The following is a 15,633-nucleotide window of genomic DNA, read 5'->3' on the forward strand; positions in this document are numbered from 1 at the left end:
CACCAGAGTCTAGGGCCTCCTTTTAAGATCAATGAAGCTGTCTGGGATAGTGGAGGTGACTTCAAATTTCTAAATACCCTAAAAGCTGCATCAGGTGAATATATGCTATCCCTGTGAATTATTTCTCAACAAAGCTGCTACCTAAAAAGCTGCTACTCAACAAAGCTATTGGAGCACATGCCTGCAATCCTAGCACTTGAAAGATATAGGCAGAAGGATTAGGTGCTTAAGGCTGGCCTCAGCTACGTAGCAAGTCTGTGCCTGCCTGTCTCAAATAAACAAATTAAGTAAGTAAATACATATAATATATGATGTCGAGGAGTTTGTGACAAGGACAAGTAAATGTACTAGAAGCCTGCTAGAGAGTGGAGAGTGCCTGTCTCCCCAGAGGGTCACTAAGAACTATCCAAGAACAGGGTAGGACAAGGCTACACTTCCATAGGCCTTAGAACTGAAGGCTCAAAGGGGCCTGGCAGAAACTGAACTAAGTCATTAGCCAGAACATAGGCTGAGAAAGGAGAGGCCAGAGAAAGGCCCCATAGCCCAGCCTTTGGCTCTTCATCCACAACACTTTTACAGAAGAAACAAAAGCAAGTCTGAGAGCAGTTCCATGAGGAGACAGATGCTTTCCCAAAGCGGGAAGCCGTTTTCTCTTCCAATTCTTCCCCACATAAATTGCTATCATTTTGATCTGAAATGTCCCTAAAGGTCATGGTGCTGAAGGCTTGCTTACCAGCCTTCAACCACACATAAATGAAGCAGTCCTTCAGGAGGTGGGGCCTGGCGGGAGGATGTTAGGTCACTGGAAGCAAGCCCTTGAAGGCGATACTGAAACTCTAACACCTTCTTTTCTCCTTGACACAAGGGGAGCACCCTTATTCCTACACACACTCCCGCCCTGATGTCTTGCTTCACCACAGGCCCCAAGCCAGCAGACCATAAAGATAACAGACTTCTGAGACTGCACAGAATAACCCTTCCCTCTGTATAAGCTGATCGTTGCAGATATTTTTTAAGTGAGGGCTGACAATGGAAAAGTAATAGAACAATTTTGATTTGTTCTACTTTTAAATCCCAACCAATGTAGTTGTCTATACCCACCCCATTATAAAGATAAATTATACTAAGCAAGTGACACTCCAAGAATTGTACCTGGAACATGCTAGGTGTCTAGCAACTATTAGGTAACACTTCTGGCCCCTTGTAAAATATAAAAAGGCTGATTGCTTCTGTACAAGGATCTTCCGCCCCCTTACATAAAAATTAAAACATTAGCGGCTCTACAGATCCTGGGACCAAAGGCTAGAAGAGCAAGTTGCAAAGTAGATGCAAAAATTTCCCAGCATGCTCTTTGATGATGAAACTGTTCATAGTTTAGGAAATTAAAAAGTTAATCCTGCAACTTAAGATGGAACATTTAAGCCCTTCCCCATTTAATAAGTGTCTCTTTATCTACAAACAACCAGGACTTTTGCCAATTAAAAGAAGAAGAACTTGGCCCATTTTCTAAAAAGCAAGGTATATTTTTGAAGCAATTATTTTCTTTCCAGGCTGTCTGACCCTCTGTACAGAGCAGTGGTGACAAGATCTGATGACCTCACTATTGGAAAGGGGAGCATAGCCTCAAGTAGTCTCCGGTCCACTTCTATCTGTACATAGCCCACACATCCGAAGATGGGCCCATTTCACTTCTATCTGTACATAGCCCACGCATCCGAAGATGGGCCCATTTCACTTCTATCTGTACATAGCCCACGCATCCGAAGATGGGCCCATTTGGCTTTGGACTTGAAGCTGAAAACAGGGAACCCCATGTGCTGGGTCTATGAGAAGGTGACATGTCAGCTGGCCCCATAAGGTAACCCCCAACCCCTGCACACCTCAGGTTCTAACCCCCAAGCTGGAATAACAGTACAAATGGAGCCTTAGCCCCAGCCTCTTACTGATAGTCACCAACAGTTACTAACAGTTGTCAAGAAGAGCTCTCGATGTCAAAATACCAGACCTATCTTGACTGGTTTGTTTTGTTTTTTTTTTGGGGGGGGGGTGGGAGGGTTGGTTTTATTTACTTCTTCCTTGATCATTCAGGTATAAGCCAGTCCAACTCAGACTCTTTTTGTTTGATCTTATGTTTTCATCTTTAAAATTCTGGAGTACCTCATGCCTCCTATAACATAACACTTGTGAAATGCTGTCAACATTGTTTCAATGTGTTGTTTTCTCAAACTCAGATACTCTACCTCTCTAACCCAAGAGCTTGGCACAGATGGGAAGTCCCCAAACAAAAACAGCTTTGAAGACACATCTACTAGGGAGGGGGGTGAAATCATGGATTCTGTGTTTCTGTGGACACATATGGACTTTCACTCTGCAGTTTAAGAAGTTATTTTTAAGCCTTTCCAATGATAGATACCTCCCACCCCCTCTCAACTCTGTTCCTAAAATCTAATGCCTCAACATTAATTAAAGTCAGTGCCTAAGCAGAGGCAGGAGATCCAAGAAGAGGGAGAGGTGGAGGAGTTCATCGCACAAAGCCCAACCAGGAACCCTAAAACAGCACCAGCACTTAGCCTACCCTCAGAGTGTTCTGGAAAAGGCAGGAAATGGAGCCTCCTGACAGGTTCCTAGTAACATCCAGCCCAAATGATCCTTTTGGAGCCTCAGATGAAAATGGAAAATTTTTCTGAGGTCCCTTTCCTCAGAAATACTGTAAACCTAGAAAGTAAACTCAGAAGAGACATATTCATTCCATGTTTGACAGGCCCTTGTAAGAACAGGAACTCAGAAATTCTAACTCCTGTCCCTATGTGTGTCCACACACAGACACATACACACATAGACACACACACATAACACATGCACGCAGCATAAGACCATCTAGCAGTTAAGGTATCATGGAGATTTTGTGGGTTTTGGAAGGGTAGGAACAGAGGAGCCAAGTTTTCCAGTCCTCCCTGCTTTCTTTACCTTCTGCCCAAAGCCAACATAACTATTCTTCCAGTTCCCTGGGGAAGAAGCGATCGATTTTCAACCTTCATTTGGCTCCCAGATGCCAAGGTCCAAACCCCTCTTGTAGAATCTGAAGTCCATTCTTAAGTTGAGTCCAAGTCCACAGGTAGTAACTCTATGCCCTGTGACTTTCCCCAAGCTCTCTGCACACAGCATGGTCAGTCAGGCCTCTTGTCCCTTTCTCTCATGGTTTGGGACCCTGTCTTTCTAAGGAAGCAGTCTTTTCACAACTGCACACTCTGTGAGGTGACCCTCGGCCCCCAGTCACCCCACTGGGATTCCTCTCCCACATCACACACATCGGGAACTCTAGCAGAACCTTGGAATGTCCCCAAGGCCCTATATTCATTAGGAAAGGTGGACAGCACAGAGTCAGTTCGGCTTCACTTGTTGCCATGACAAGTGACTACCTCTATGAGTTTCCAAATCATGGAAGCATCTCTGGCCTGCTGAGGCCTCCTGGCCTCATCTACTGGGATCAGGAAGACCTAGGCACGGGCAAACTGCAGCCAAGCAGTGATCAGCTCCGCAGATCACCGTGGCCGCCCTGTTTTGCTACAACAGCAAGAGCCCAGCTGAAGTCTAGGCACTGGGCTCTGGAATGGCACTGACAGCATCTCATTTTCCCTGAAGGAGTCTGTCACTGTCCTGTCACTACTATTCATTTTATTCAGTGTCTAACCTTGAGGAACAGTAAACAAGTGTTTACTAAATTACTTTAATGCTGACAGCCAGGACTCTAAATGTCATTTCATTTAGCAGAATGTTTAGCATGCTGCTAAGTATTTAGCACCTGATATGTTGCTAAACAATTCCCCATGCCTCTCCCTTCTTGATTCAGTTATGCTATCCTCTGTGGTACCCAGCATTAACAAGCAACGGAGAAGACAGCCTGGAGAAGCAGACTAAACACTGGCTATCTTGCTAATCAGTCTTCGTTCTTAATGTCTTCAGCCAGGTTTCCCCAATAGGCCAGGAGCTTTCTTTAGTTTATTCTGGAAATAAACTCATCTTCTCCATTCTTCAAGGGGCAGCAAGAAAGCTGTGGTGGCTAGCTCCTAAGCAGTAATTCCTACCCTGCCCAGAGCTGTAACACCAGGCCGCCACAACTACTGTAAAACAAAGACAGCACCACCAGCCACTCTCACACTTTCTTAGCCAGGTTCTTCAGTCCTCATAGAACCCTCTTAATGACTCAAACACTTGGGGCAACGGAGATCAGAAGAAAGAAAGCGTCAGGAGTTGGAAAGTGGCAGCTAAGGGCAGAATGAACTTTAGTGACTTCCTGCCTTGGTCTCCAGGGCCTTCCTGTCACCACCTTGCAGGAGATGGACTGGAAGGCAGAAATCAATGGGGAAACGTGCCCACAGTTCTTAGTCTTCCCCTTAGCCCTCTTGCTGTGGAGACGCTGGTGGACTTTTGTAACCACACAGCATCTTCAGTTACCTCAGACTTGTCTAGCTTGTGGACAGTTTTTGGACTAGCCCTTTCAAAGCCTGAAGGAAATCAGCATGTGGCCATGGTGTGTTCAGCTGCCCGTCCAAAGGTTTCCTCAAGGCTCTGTGAGGGATGCCGTCTGTATCCCTGGTCAACAGATGTCTGAGGTAAGGATGTGCAACGGACTCAAACAATCCAAAGAGGAAGATCCATGCAGGGACTCAGGGGGTTCTTCATTCTACAAGGCGTCCGGTGAATAGTGCCATGGAGACCTATGGTGGTCTTTAAGGTCCTCTGCCCCAGAGCATGAGAGAACAGGTTCTCCATCCCCCCAGTGTCTGTCCTCACCTCCATGGCCCTGGAGCCTAGGGCCTAACTCTTAAGCCCTGTAGCGCCACCTACTGGTGGAGGCAGAAGTAAACTGTACTGATGGTCCTAAGAAGTCTACTCCTGCAAAATTATTGTCAATAATACATCCAGCTCCCTACAATGAGCCATACTTATACTAGGAAGTAGAATCCAAAGATTAGCAAGGCCTCAAAACCCTTCATTTGGTGTTCCCTCTGACTCCTTTAGTATATCCTATTCACAGGCAAGCCCACCAAAAGCAGTTTGGAGTAGAAGAGGCGATTAAACAAATACTGAATCATTTCCAAGACTCTAAAAGACAGCTGGGGGATAGGGGTACTGGTTCACCACTGTGTTGACAAAGCACTGTTATCCTGCGGCATCTACACCAACAGAGTGAATCTCTACTTTATAGGAGATTTACACACACACACACCATTTTAGGAGGCTGTATAGTCAACAATCCTTTGCATAACACCCAGGGTGAGGTGCATTAAGTCCTATGTGATCTGCTTCCAGAGGCTTCTCTAATTCTCTGTGTATGCACACATTTAATCATCCATGTGTTACATGTGTTCCATGGAAATAAATAATCATTGATTCTCTTATACTGTGTTGGTATGTTGAAAAGCACCCAGCCATTCCCAGGAACAGCATTTGGAACACAAATAAATAAATAAATAAATAAGCCTCCTTTCTCCAGCTTCCTCCCTGCAACATGCAGAGAAGGAGAAACGGATGTCAAGTCAAGCTTTCCTATAAGCTTCAAAAGCAGAGGGGCAAGTCCCACGGCTCTCTGACCCCCCTTTGAAAAGAGTTAACTGTGATCATTGTATTATTACCATACTTTAAATGATAATTGCTATGCTCTTGTATGGCTAAGTAGTTTAAAGAAAAAAGCACACTGGGTTTTTCCCCCTCCCCTCTGCCTTCTCTGCAGCAGATAGGGGACATTCTGATGTTTTTGTGTTAAATGGTTGATTATTAAGAAATTCACTTGCTAGCTGGAGCCTACCCTGGATAATCAACCCAGCAAAGTAGAATGCTGGAACAGGACCAGAGGCGAGAGGGTAGCAGAGTGAGGCACAGTTTGCGCAACTATATACCCTCCAGCCTGAAGCCTGAGAACAGAGCCCTTCCTTCCCTCAACCCCTTGGTGGTTTTATGATGCTGGCCTCAGACCTCCACAGTCTGCCCCTAAGCTTACAGGTGCACACACACCACTGGAAAGCTATGAGAAGGAGGTGCATTCAGTCCTTGTAAGCCAGTCAGGAGAGAAGAAAACAGCCACCTGGCAACTTATTTGGTTCTCCACTCTGATTGGTCGCCGTTCCTGCTCTGAGGTCATCGTTTGGCTCCTCTTCTCCCTGCCTTCTGAAACTCTAGCCCCCAACTATGTTTCATCAGCCACGAGTTACTAAGCCAGCCACTTCTTTCTTGTAAATATTCACACTCCTCCAGGTCTGTCCTTCCCACCTCTGCCACCCTCCCCAACCCTCTTCAAAAGAAGCCTAGCCAATCAAGAGCAAGAAGGTGGGAGGCAGAGGGGGGGACAAGGACCCTGGCGCTCTTTTACCTAAGAACCGCATCTAGGGATGGAGGCGAAAGTGCTCCTGTGAATTATGTAACCACTGCAGCTCTGAGGGAGAGTGCCATCCAGGTTCTATAGTGCCTGCTGGCTCTCTGCTGGAAAGGTAGAGTTCCTGGCCACTGCTGCCTTCTCTTCCCCTACATCCTTCTCCAGAACCTGTAGGGCTATTGCTCCTGCATCTAATGCCTGCTCCCTGCAAGGGGCTTGGGGATGCCATTGAGAAGCAAAGTAGCAAGAGGAAAGAAGCAGAGTAGGAAAGTAAGCTAAGAAGGGCTCTATCCTACACTCCTAGGAGACCGACAACTATGAGCATACCTGTTTTACAAAGATGTCTTGCCCCGGGTTGTAACAGCTGGGACAACACTGCTGGGTTCTCCTCTGCCAAGTTGCTTAGACTGAGGGCATGGGCAGAACCTGAAAAAGCTAGCCCACCCCCACTCTTCAAAAATATCACCCTTTCCTCTGTCTCATTCTCTCCTCCTCCTAAACCATCCATAACTCCATCCGCTAGGAAAGGGAATTGAGGACAGAGGAAGGCTAGTGGTAGGTAATCCCGAAACAGAGGCTGCCCATATGGCATAAAAGACCTAATACCCATGACCCTGGGCAAGTCTTTCTTCTTAAGGAGGCCAAAAATCCCAACGCTACCACCCAAGATGAGAAGCAGAAAACTGACTGGCCCCAAATCAGCTTCCGGATGACAGAAGAGCAGCTGTAAAGCCAGCTCTCCAGCAGCCTTAATCTGCACAGGCAATGGCCCTGTCCCCAGATGGTGACAATAGGGTAAAAGGAAGAAGAGACTGGGTACCAATATCGGGCCTGGAGTCTACTTCCACAAGGCTGGGCTCTGGAGAGTCACTAAGAAGTACCCTGGCCAGGCAAGGAAAGACTCAATGTGGAAGAGTGACAGTGGCTGCTGAGGGCAACAGAAAAAAGGGAACGGTCAACCGACGGGGCAGAGAGCCCTTAGAAGGGTTATCTTGGGACTGCAAGACACTTCGGCTTGATCACCTTAATTACTAAGCAATGTCAAAAATAATAACTTGTCGATGGGGACTGGGGAGGAGAGGGAGAAAGTTTCCAAGAAAAGGGGAGTTACCCGAAAGCCATTCACCATTAGAGGGGAGCTGGTGACACTTGATGCCCAGGATGGAGAAGCTTAGAGAACATTAAGTATGGAACCTCAGAGCTAGTCACACCCTTTCATGATTCCCTGAAAACCTGGAAAAGCAAAGCCATCACTGGGGCTTCTAACCCGCTTCCCATCCTCAGGTGCGAGTCCACCCTGGGGTGCGAACAGGAACACACCCGGCGTGGGCTCGCTCGGGGTCAATGGCAGTGGAGAGGTGGGCGGTGTGGAGAAGCCAAGGAGCCGAGAGCTGGGAGAGAGGAGGCGCGCTGAGACGCGCAGCGGCAGCCCCCGCCCCCACCCCCACCCGCGACCCGGAGCGCACTGCCCGAGGAAGTGGCGTCGGGGAAGAGTGGACGCGGGGCAGCCCGGGGGGCCACGGGTGCGGGGCTGCTCTCCGTGAGGTGCGCGCGAGCGCGCGCGTTCCCTGCCGCGCCCCAAGCCAAGCAAGGGACCCCGAAGCAGCCGCTCCCCGGCTCGCCGTGGCCACACGGGCCGGCCGGCTTTCGAGGCAAAGGCGAGAAATCCAGGCAGCGCCGACACTTGGGGAACTTTCCCCCTCGCTCGGGATTTCATGGGAACCACATGCTCCTCCGAAGAAGCCCCGGCCACGGAGGGGGAGGGGCGGGAATTTTCCGCTCCGGCTCGCACGGCGGCTCGGCCGGCTCCCCGCGGGCTCCCGCGCGCGACGTTGGCGCCCCTCGCGCACGCGGCGCGGGCCGCTCCACCGGGACCCGCCGTGGGCAGCGCGGGCGAGCCGGGCGAGGCGCTGGGGTCCCGCTTACCTTGGTGGTTTTCCTCTGGAACGTACATCCTCGTGTTTTCATTGACCATCGGCCAGAAACTGCTTGGAAAGGAGAAGCCACAAAGAGGAAGAAATGCAGCAACAGCCACGAGCGGCTCGGGATGGATCCCTCCTCCGAGGCCGGCGGCTCTCGCGCAAATCCAGGAAGCCGTGGATCCGCAGTGGTTCTTGCTCCCTTCGGGTTGATTACCTGATCCCCATTATTGCACCAAACACCAAAAACTGCTGCTTTCCACTACCGCCTCCTTTCGTGAGATTGTAATGCATCCTCAGTACATCCGGGCCCCTTCCAAGAATTTAGCACCGCACCTCTGGCGGCTACACCGTTTGAAAATAAAAATGATGAGAATAATAAATGGAGAGAGGCAGAGCGAGAAGAGGCGCAAAGGCGAGGAGGCGAAGGAGAGCGGCGGGCCCGCGGCGCCGGGTGGACCCCGAGCCGCCAGGGGGCCCGAGGCGTCTCCGGCCCGCCCAGGGCGATCGCCGCGAGGCCCCGACCCGCGATCTTCGGCGACGGCAGCCGCGAACACCTGAGGGCGAGCCCGCGGGAAGCGCCGCCGCCGCCGCCACCGCCGCCACCGCCGCCACTGCCGCCGCCGCTCCGGGCCGCGCCGCGCCGAGCGCCGTTCTGGCAGGGAGCTGTTTCTGCAGAGGCAGCGAGAGGGAGACACCGGGCGCGAGAGCGCGGCGCGGCCTCCCTCCTCCCTCCAGCCCCGCCGCGCCCGCGCCCGCCCCTGCCCGCGCCCGCCCGCCCGCCCGCCCGCCCGGCGCGCCGGAGCAGACGAGCTGAACGCTTCCAGATGTGGCGGCGGCGCGCGGCGGGGACCGGAGCCCGAGTGGAGCGGCGGCGCCACGCGAGAACCCCCTGGCTTCGCGACGGCGGGGAACGAGCCCGGGCGCGGACACACCTCCGAGAGCCCGGCTGCGAGGACCCCCCCAACCCTCTCGAGGCCCCGCGGCCACCGCGCGTCCCTGGGGGGGAATGGGGGGGGCACGCCACGCCAGCAAGGCCTGGGAGGGGAATCCCGGCCACACGGACTACAGTGTGCCCAATTCGCGGCCTCTTTCACATCGACCGAAGGAAACAGCAAAAGGAGCCGTGATTCTGTTGATCGATTACAATCAGAGCGGTTTGTAGAAGTGACACAGACAGGCGAGGATGGGCAGATGGGCGGGGAGAGAGAAAGAGCCCAAGAGGCGGAGCCTCGTGGGCAAGGCAGCGGTGGTGCCCAGATGTCTGAACAGATTAATACAGCCAGGTTTGCTCCCTCCTTGGGGGGTCAGGCGAGCACGTGTTCTGCCAGTGTCTCCTTACCTACTTCTCTTAATTATTTCTGCCACCCTGGCGGGGAGCTACGAAGCACTTCTCCCTGACTCTCGCCCTCACAGTAATATGCATGGTACCGCCCCGGCACGCACGACCCTCTAGATGGGGCTGTTGAGCCCATTCTGGAAGGGCCTACCACTGGGAAACCCGATCTAGATATCAACCCTTAGTAGAAGACTTCACGCCCTGTCTCCAGGTTCCCTAAAAGACCCTGTCATCTACGAGGCTTTAAGCAAGGCTACGTGTCTGTCAGCTGCAAACCTCCAGGCTAGACCTTACTTCTGACCCACAGGCCAGCCAACCTGCCCTCTCCACTTGTGAATCAAACCTTAGATGTCCAGGCCTGCTCCTCACACAGCCTTACCCCAACTCAGCTGATTCCTCTAGTTGCTCCTGTAAGAACCCTGGAGTCGACTTGACTTGATTTTTCCCACTGCCTCACATCCGTATAACGAGGGATTCAGAACACAGGCAGAACACAGTGTGACACACCCCCCCTTCGATTTTTCTGCTGCCACCTCCCATGAGGTAGTTCCCATGAGCTGAGCTAAGGTTCTATAGCTGGCGCTCTGCAGTAGCTGGTTCTCTAGTCACTCTCCTCTCCTCGAGTATGTTCTCCTCACAGCAGTTGAAACAATCCACTTCCAAGGGTGCTCTTCTAACCCAGACCCCAGTGGCCTCTGTCACTTTAATGACAGTAACAATATCCTACAAAGACTGTAGGAACGGCTATGTATGACTTCCACCACAAACTTTCCTACTGCTTCCTCTTGCTGTTCCTCCGAGCACACCAGAAATGATCCCCTGACCTGCACACACCCTGCACACACAAACTTCTTGTCACCTGCTCTTTGTCTTACCCTGAGCAAACACTGCGGCCTGCCAACTCGCAGTAGCAGCTCCTTGTACTGTTTTTCACTGAGTTTCTTCGTGCTAACATAGAGAATAGCTGGTGTGTGTGTTACTTTATTCTTTCTTCTCTCCCTCCCTCCTTCCCTCCCTTTCTTCTTCTTCTTCTTCTTCTTCTTCTTCTTCTTCTTCTTCTTCTTCTTCTTCTTCTTCTTCTTCTTCTTCTTCTTCTTCTTTTTCTTCCTCTTCCTCCTCCTCCCCTCCTCCTCCTTGTCTTCTTCTTCCTCCTCCTTCTTTTTCTTCTTTTTCCTCCTCCTCCTTCTCTTCTTTCTCCTCCTCTTCTTTCTTCTTTCTTCTTCTTCTTCCTCCTCCTCCTCCTCTTCCTCCTCCTCTTCCTCCTTCTCCTCCTCCTCCTCTTCTTCTTCCTTCTTTCTTCTTCTTTCTTCTTCTTCTTCTTCTTCTTCTTCTTCTTCTTCTTCTTCTTCTTCTTCTTCTTCTTCTTCTTCTCCTTCCTCCTTCTCTTCCTCCTCCTCTTCCTCCTCCTCCTCCTTCTTCTTCTTCCTCTGTCTCTGTCTCTGTCTCTGTCTCTCTGTCTCTCTCTGCCTCTCTCTCTCTCTCTCTCTCTCTCTCTCTCTCTCTCTCTCTCTCTTTCTACTCAAAGGCAGATGTCTTGTCCATCATCAGTATATACAGCCATGTCTGGTAGGTAGCAGGTACCTAATACATTCAGGCTGAGTGAATGAATGAATGAATGAATGTCCCCAGAAGTTTCAGGAGTACCAGTCACTGCATCATCTCAAAATGCCTCCCTAGCCACTGCTTGAGACCCAAAACCTTACCATTCCTCACCTTCCTTTGTCCAGTGGCTTGGGCACCAGGTTAAAATGCAAGTCCCCCCACCCCAGGAAAGGTATTAAACTCAGTGGTGATCTAATTGTTTGTTGCTGCAGTTGCTATTCTAAGGGGTGTGTCTTTGCCATCCTGGCATGTGATTACTCAACTTGCAACCTCCAGTCTGAGAAAGAAAATTAGAAATTACACAGTCCCATCTAGGGAGCTTATTGGACTGTATCTTAAGGGCAAGAGTGGCTGATTGTATAAGCCAATAATAAAATTGGTCTGCAGTCCCATTGTGCCCATGGCACAAGAAGAGTGATGGCTAATATTGTCACATACTCTGTGCCAGCCATAGAGCAATACTCTACAGGCATTGCCTCACTGGCTCCATGCAGCTACAGCAAAAGGTAGTAATTATTGTCTATTTTATAGATGGGGAAAACTGAAGCTCATGTTCCCTGGCTAGGGTCACCCAACTGGACTTCATCCAGGAGATCCTGACAGGAAACTCATTTTCTTGTATTCCTCTTGCTCTCTGCTGAGCTGATGGCCAAGGGTGGCATGGCAGGGGTAGAGGTGCAAGAGCTGACTACAGAGTATACTTCACAAAAAGCTGTGGGATCGAGATCCAAACCCTGTGTGCTGGAGTCACACGTTTGATTGGCAGCCTAACTTTCCTGTAAGTAGGCAAATACTATCTCCCTGCTGCTTCCAATTCGTTTTTCACTTTTCTTTTCGGCTGTTAATTTATCCTTTCCTTTCAAAAAAAAAAAAAAAAGTGTTTCCTAGGTATTTGGTCTTCAAAATACGCCCATATCCCACTTTCTAACTTTGGAAGCCAGCCCTGGGTGTTCTTTTGCAAGGTAACAAATTCTCCACCCACCAGAGACCATTTAGAATTGTGATGCAGGGCTGTGGGAGGTGGCATGGGGGGAGGAGCCGCCTGCTTCTCTTCCCAAGAGCTTTGACCCTAGCTACAAGTGTTCTCTCTTCTCCACCTACACGCCAAGTCTTTACCCTGTGCCAGGCCTGCCACACAGTACACATGCCCCATACCTTCAAGTCACACACACACACACACACACAGAGAGAGAGAGAGAGAGAGAGAGAGAGAGAGAGAGAGACCTTCCATGTCATAAGAAAGTGAACTGTGCTACCTCTTATACAGTGAGCTTTGTACATATGGATATTCTTCATGTACGACTTACTCAGGATAAGATTCTACTCCATGCCCACAAATCTTTCCTTTGGAAGAAATTAAGGGTACAGTGAACAAGTTCATTGCAGTGTATTTGTGTGAGTGGGGAAACCTGAAACTAATCTAAACATAATGTTAGTTAAATAATACTTCAGAATCATTTGTGGTGTGTGTGTGTGTGTGTGTGTGTGTGTGTGTGTGTGTGTGTGAAGTTGCTTGCAGAGCCCTGTGAGGTGCTTCTGTTACTCTGTCACGAGGGAGAAAACAAAGACAGAGAGGTTTGTTCGCGTGCTCATGTTTTGACAGACAAAAGTGTGGTGTTCGAACCCCAGTGATCTCAGCAGTCTAGCTTCCTCCCCCTGTCTTTTAGCCAGTCCACACATAAGCTAGGGCGCATGAACAGAGAAAAAGCCAACTGTCATAAGTAATACTACGGAGAAGTATTAGTGGTACGTAAAAAAAAAAAAAAAAAAAGTAACGAAATATCACATTGTGTATGGTTCTCTTTTTTAAGGATGTGAATTCTTGAACTAGGAAAAAGGCAATAGGGCATTGGGTGGGGGGAGGTCCCACCAATCTGCTGGCAGTAACTAGGAAAAAGACAATAGGGCATTGGTCAGGGGGAGGTCCCACCAATCTGCTGGCAGTAACTAGGAAAAAGACAATAGGGCATTGGGTGGGGGGAGGTCCCACCAATCTGCTGGCAGTACCTCCCTGGGGAGCTACAGGAAAGTTAAGTTTTTCTCATCTTTCTTCTTGTCTGATAATAGGTATGGGAGCCAGGCTACCAAGCAGGCACATCCCAGTCAGAGGGAAGAGGACCCTGTTACCTTGCACTAGAAGATGGAAGCTGAGCCCCAAGGTGTCCTTCTGCCCACCTGACAACCACTTTCCCACCCACCTGCAGAAATTCCCTTTGATGATCAGTGTTATCAACCTGACAGAGTCACCTCGATCTTACTCCTCTATGTGGGCCTGGAGGGATTGATTAAGTTAGGTTAATCGACTTGGAAAAGACCCGCCTTCACTCACTTGAAATGTGGACCATTAAGGAGAAGGCTAGAGAAGCAGAATTCATCTCTCTCTACTTCCTGATGCTGATGCTCTGACCAACTGTCTCGAGCCTCCCGCAGCATGCATGGTGCATTGTACCCTCAAACTGTGAACCCAAATAAATGTCTCCTTCCTTAGATTACCTCGCCAGATGTGTTGTCACAGCAACAAGACCAAAAACCTGAAACATTCCCTGACCCCAGTGTTTCAAGCTCAAATGTACTGTTATGTCCTCACTGGCACCAAGGCGCTAATCACTCTGCTGGTGGTAGAGAGCTATTGGGCAAGGAGGTATCAGGTACAATCTAACATCAGCCTTCACAGGCAACATCCTGTTATTTAATTCCTGATGCATGGGGTCAGTCTGTGGACAGTTGAAACCAGATAACTGATCAGTAAATCGAGAGAAAAGGGGGCAGTCAGAAAGGTCAGCAGACTGCTTTCTTCTGCCATGGGTCCTCAGAGCACGCTCTGTCCGAAGCAACACCATCGTAGCTTTCCTCCACTGGTCAGCTTAGCTGCTGGAGCCTTCTTTTTCAGCATTGTCCTCTTCACTTGGCCCCAGGTCACAGCTGTCTACAGAGGTCTCTGGGGACATGTGAATGGTGGAAGTAAAGCAGCAGCTTTTATGTTCGTGAAGCCAATATCCACAGTCATTGTGCATCCTTCTGGGGGAACCGTGGCTCCTCCCCATCCTCTTCCTTCTTTTTCCTCCAGCTACGGTGGCCTGGGTGAAAGCCAGCTTTACAGAAAGATTCTTGCTTTGTTTCAGAGTCAAAGTCCAAAGTGGTGAGAACAGATAGAGATTCCCGTTGTCTTTGTGGCTTTTTGTCCATTTGACCATGATTGCTCCCACATCTTACTGGCTTTTTTTTCCACACTTCTGGTCCTGCTGGTCTACAGCAACTTCAGAACCATCATTGGTTACAGAGAGTCCAGCTTTCTGTTGGTTCTTCCCTAGCCCCAAAGGTGGATACAAGCTCCAAGCTCCATTATCAACCTCTTGCTCCATGGTAGATACAGTGGGACTGCTTCCCCTATGAAACTTTAAATGATGTGTCAGGGAAATGTGTCCTCTTTTGCCAGGGCTACTCATTTACAGTGTTGAGTTACTGAGTTTCATCATTTTATAACATCTAACATTAAAGAGGAGGCCACTACTGAGTGAATACATTTCCCGAGGCGTTTATACAAAATTCTCACTAATCAGAGGATTCAAACAACAGCAACGTGTTCTTCCCTCTTTGGTGACTGCAAGTTCTAAACCAGGCAGGTCATTCGGTGACTCTAGGAGGACTCATTCTTCTCGTCTAGCTTCTGCTGGCTGGCAGCATTCCTTGGCTTGTGGCCACATGACTCTATGGTCACATTGCCATCTCCTTTAACTACCACATCTCCTTCTGCTGTACTCTAATAAAGACACTTGCTTTTGGATTGAAGGGTCATTGGATAACCCAAGTTGATTTCTTCACCTCAAGATCCTTAGAGCAGCTACCTCTGCAAAGACCCTTTTCCCCACTATGTTAATGTCTGCCTTTCCATGGACACTGGCTTCCATTTGGGCAGACCATCCTTCGGCTACCTCAGTTCCTCATCTAAGCTAACGGCCCTTCACTCAAACTCCTCGGCAACTCTCAGCTAACATCTATGAGCTCTGCAAGCCTTGAAAAACTCACTAAGGCTGTTTCTTTCCTTCACTTATAAAGCTTATGTTTATACATTAAGACTCGATTGAGTGACCAGTGGGGGGATAGTCACCCATGTTTGGTTCAACTCATGTAATCATCTTTTCAATTAATATAACTTTATTGAATGATTAGTAGACAATGACTCTTAGTTCACCTCGGGAAAAGTGAACACTTTTCCCTGACTTGACCAATGCTATTTATAAAATGCCACTCAGTGCACTTCCCAGCCTCTCTCCCTCTGGATGCATCTTGTGAACAAGCTCTGAGTTGTGAAGTGTCAGTAGAAGTGACAGGTGCCAATTCTAATAACATGACTTTTTAAATGATTTTTTTTATATTTTCTAATCTTTTGAGATTTACTT

The 15,633-nt window shown here is 49.3% G+C and overlaps 1 protein-coding gene and 1 long non-coding RNA gene across 37 annotated transcripts in view; one reads left to right on the top strand and one right to left on the bottom strand.

Moving 5' to 3' along the window:
• Cacna1c (calcium voltage-gated channel subunit alpha1 C) overlaps positions 1 to 8,983 on the bottom strand; it is a 529,265-nt gene extending 520,282 nt beyond the window's left edge. For all 36 annotated transcript variants that reach the window (XM_031383153.1, XM_031383144.1, XM_031383150.1 and 33 more), the window contains exon 1: positions 8,300 to 8,983. In XM_031383153.1, the coding sequence (XP_031239013.1) occupies positions 8,300 to 8,348 (49 nt within the window). In that variant the 5' untranslated portion in view covers positions 8,349 to 8,983. The remainder of the gene's footprint in view (positions 1 to 8,299) is intronic.
• Positions 8,984 to 9,319: 336 nt separating this feature from the next.
• On the top strand, positions 9,320 to 15,594 carry LOC116099491. Its single transcript, XR_004122275.1, has 2 exons — positions 9,320 to 9,578; positions 13,301 to 15,594. It is a non-coding gene; the product is annotated as an uncharacterized LOC116099491 (long non-coding RNA).
• The last annotated feature ends 39 nt before the right edge of the window (positions 15,595 to 15,633 follow it).

The sequence above is a fragment of the Mastomys coucha genome, unplaced genomic scaffold (genome assembly GCF_008632895.1).
Source record: "Mastomys coucha isolate ucsf_1 unplaced genomic scaffold, UCSF_Mcou_1 pScaffold20, whole genome shotgun sequence".
Lineage (NCBI taxonomy): Eukaryota > Metazoa > Chordata > Mammalia > Rodentia > Muridae > Mastomys > Mastomys coucha.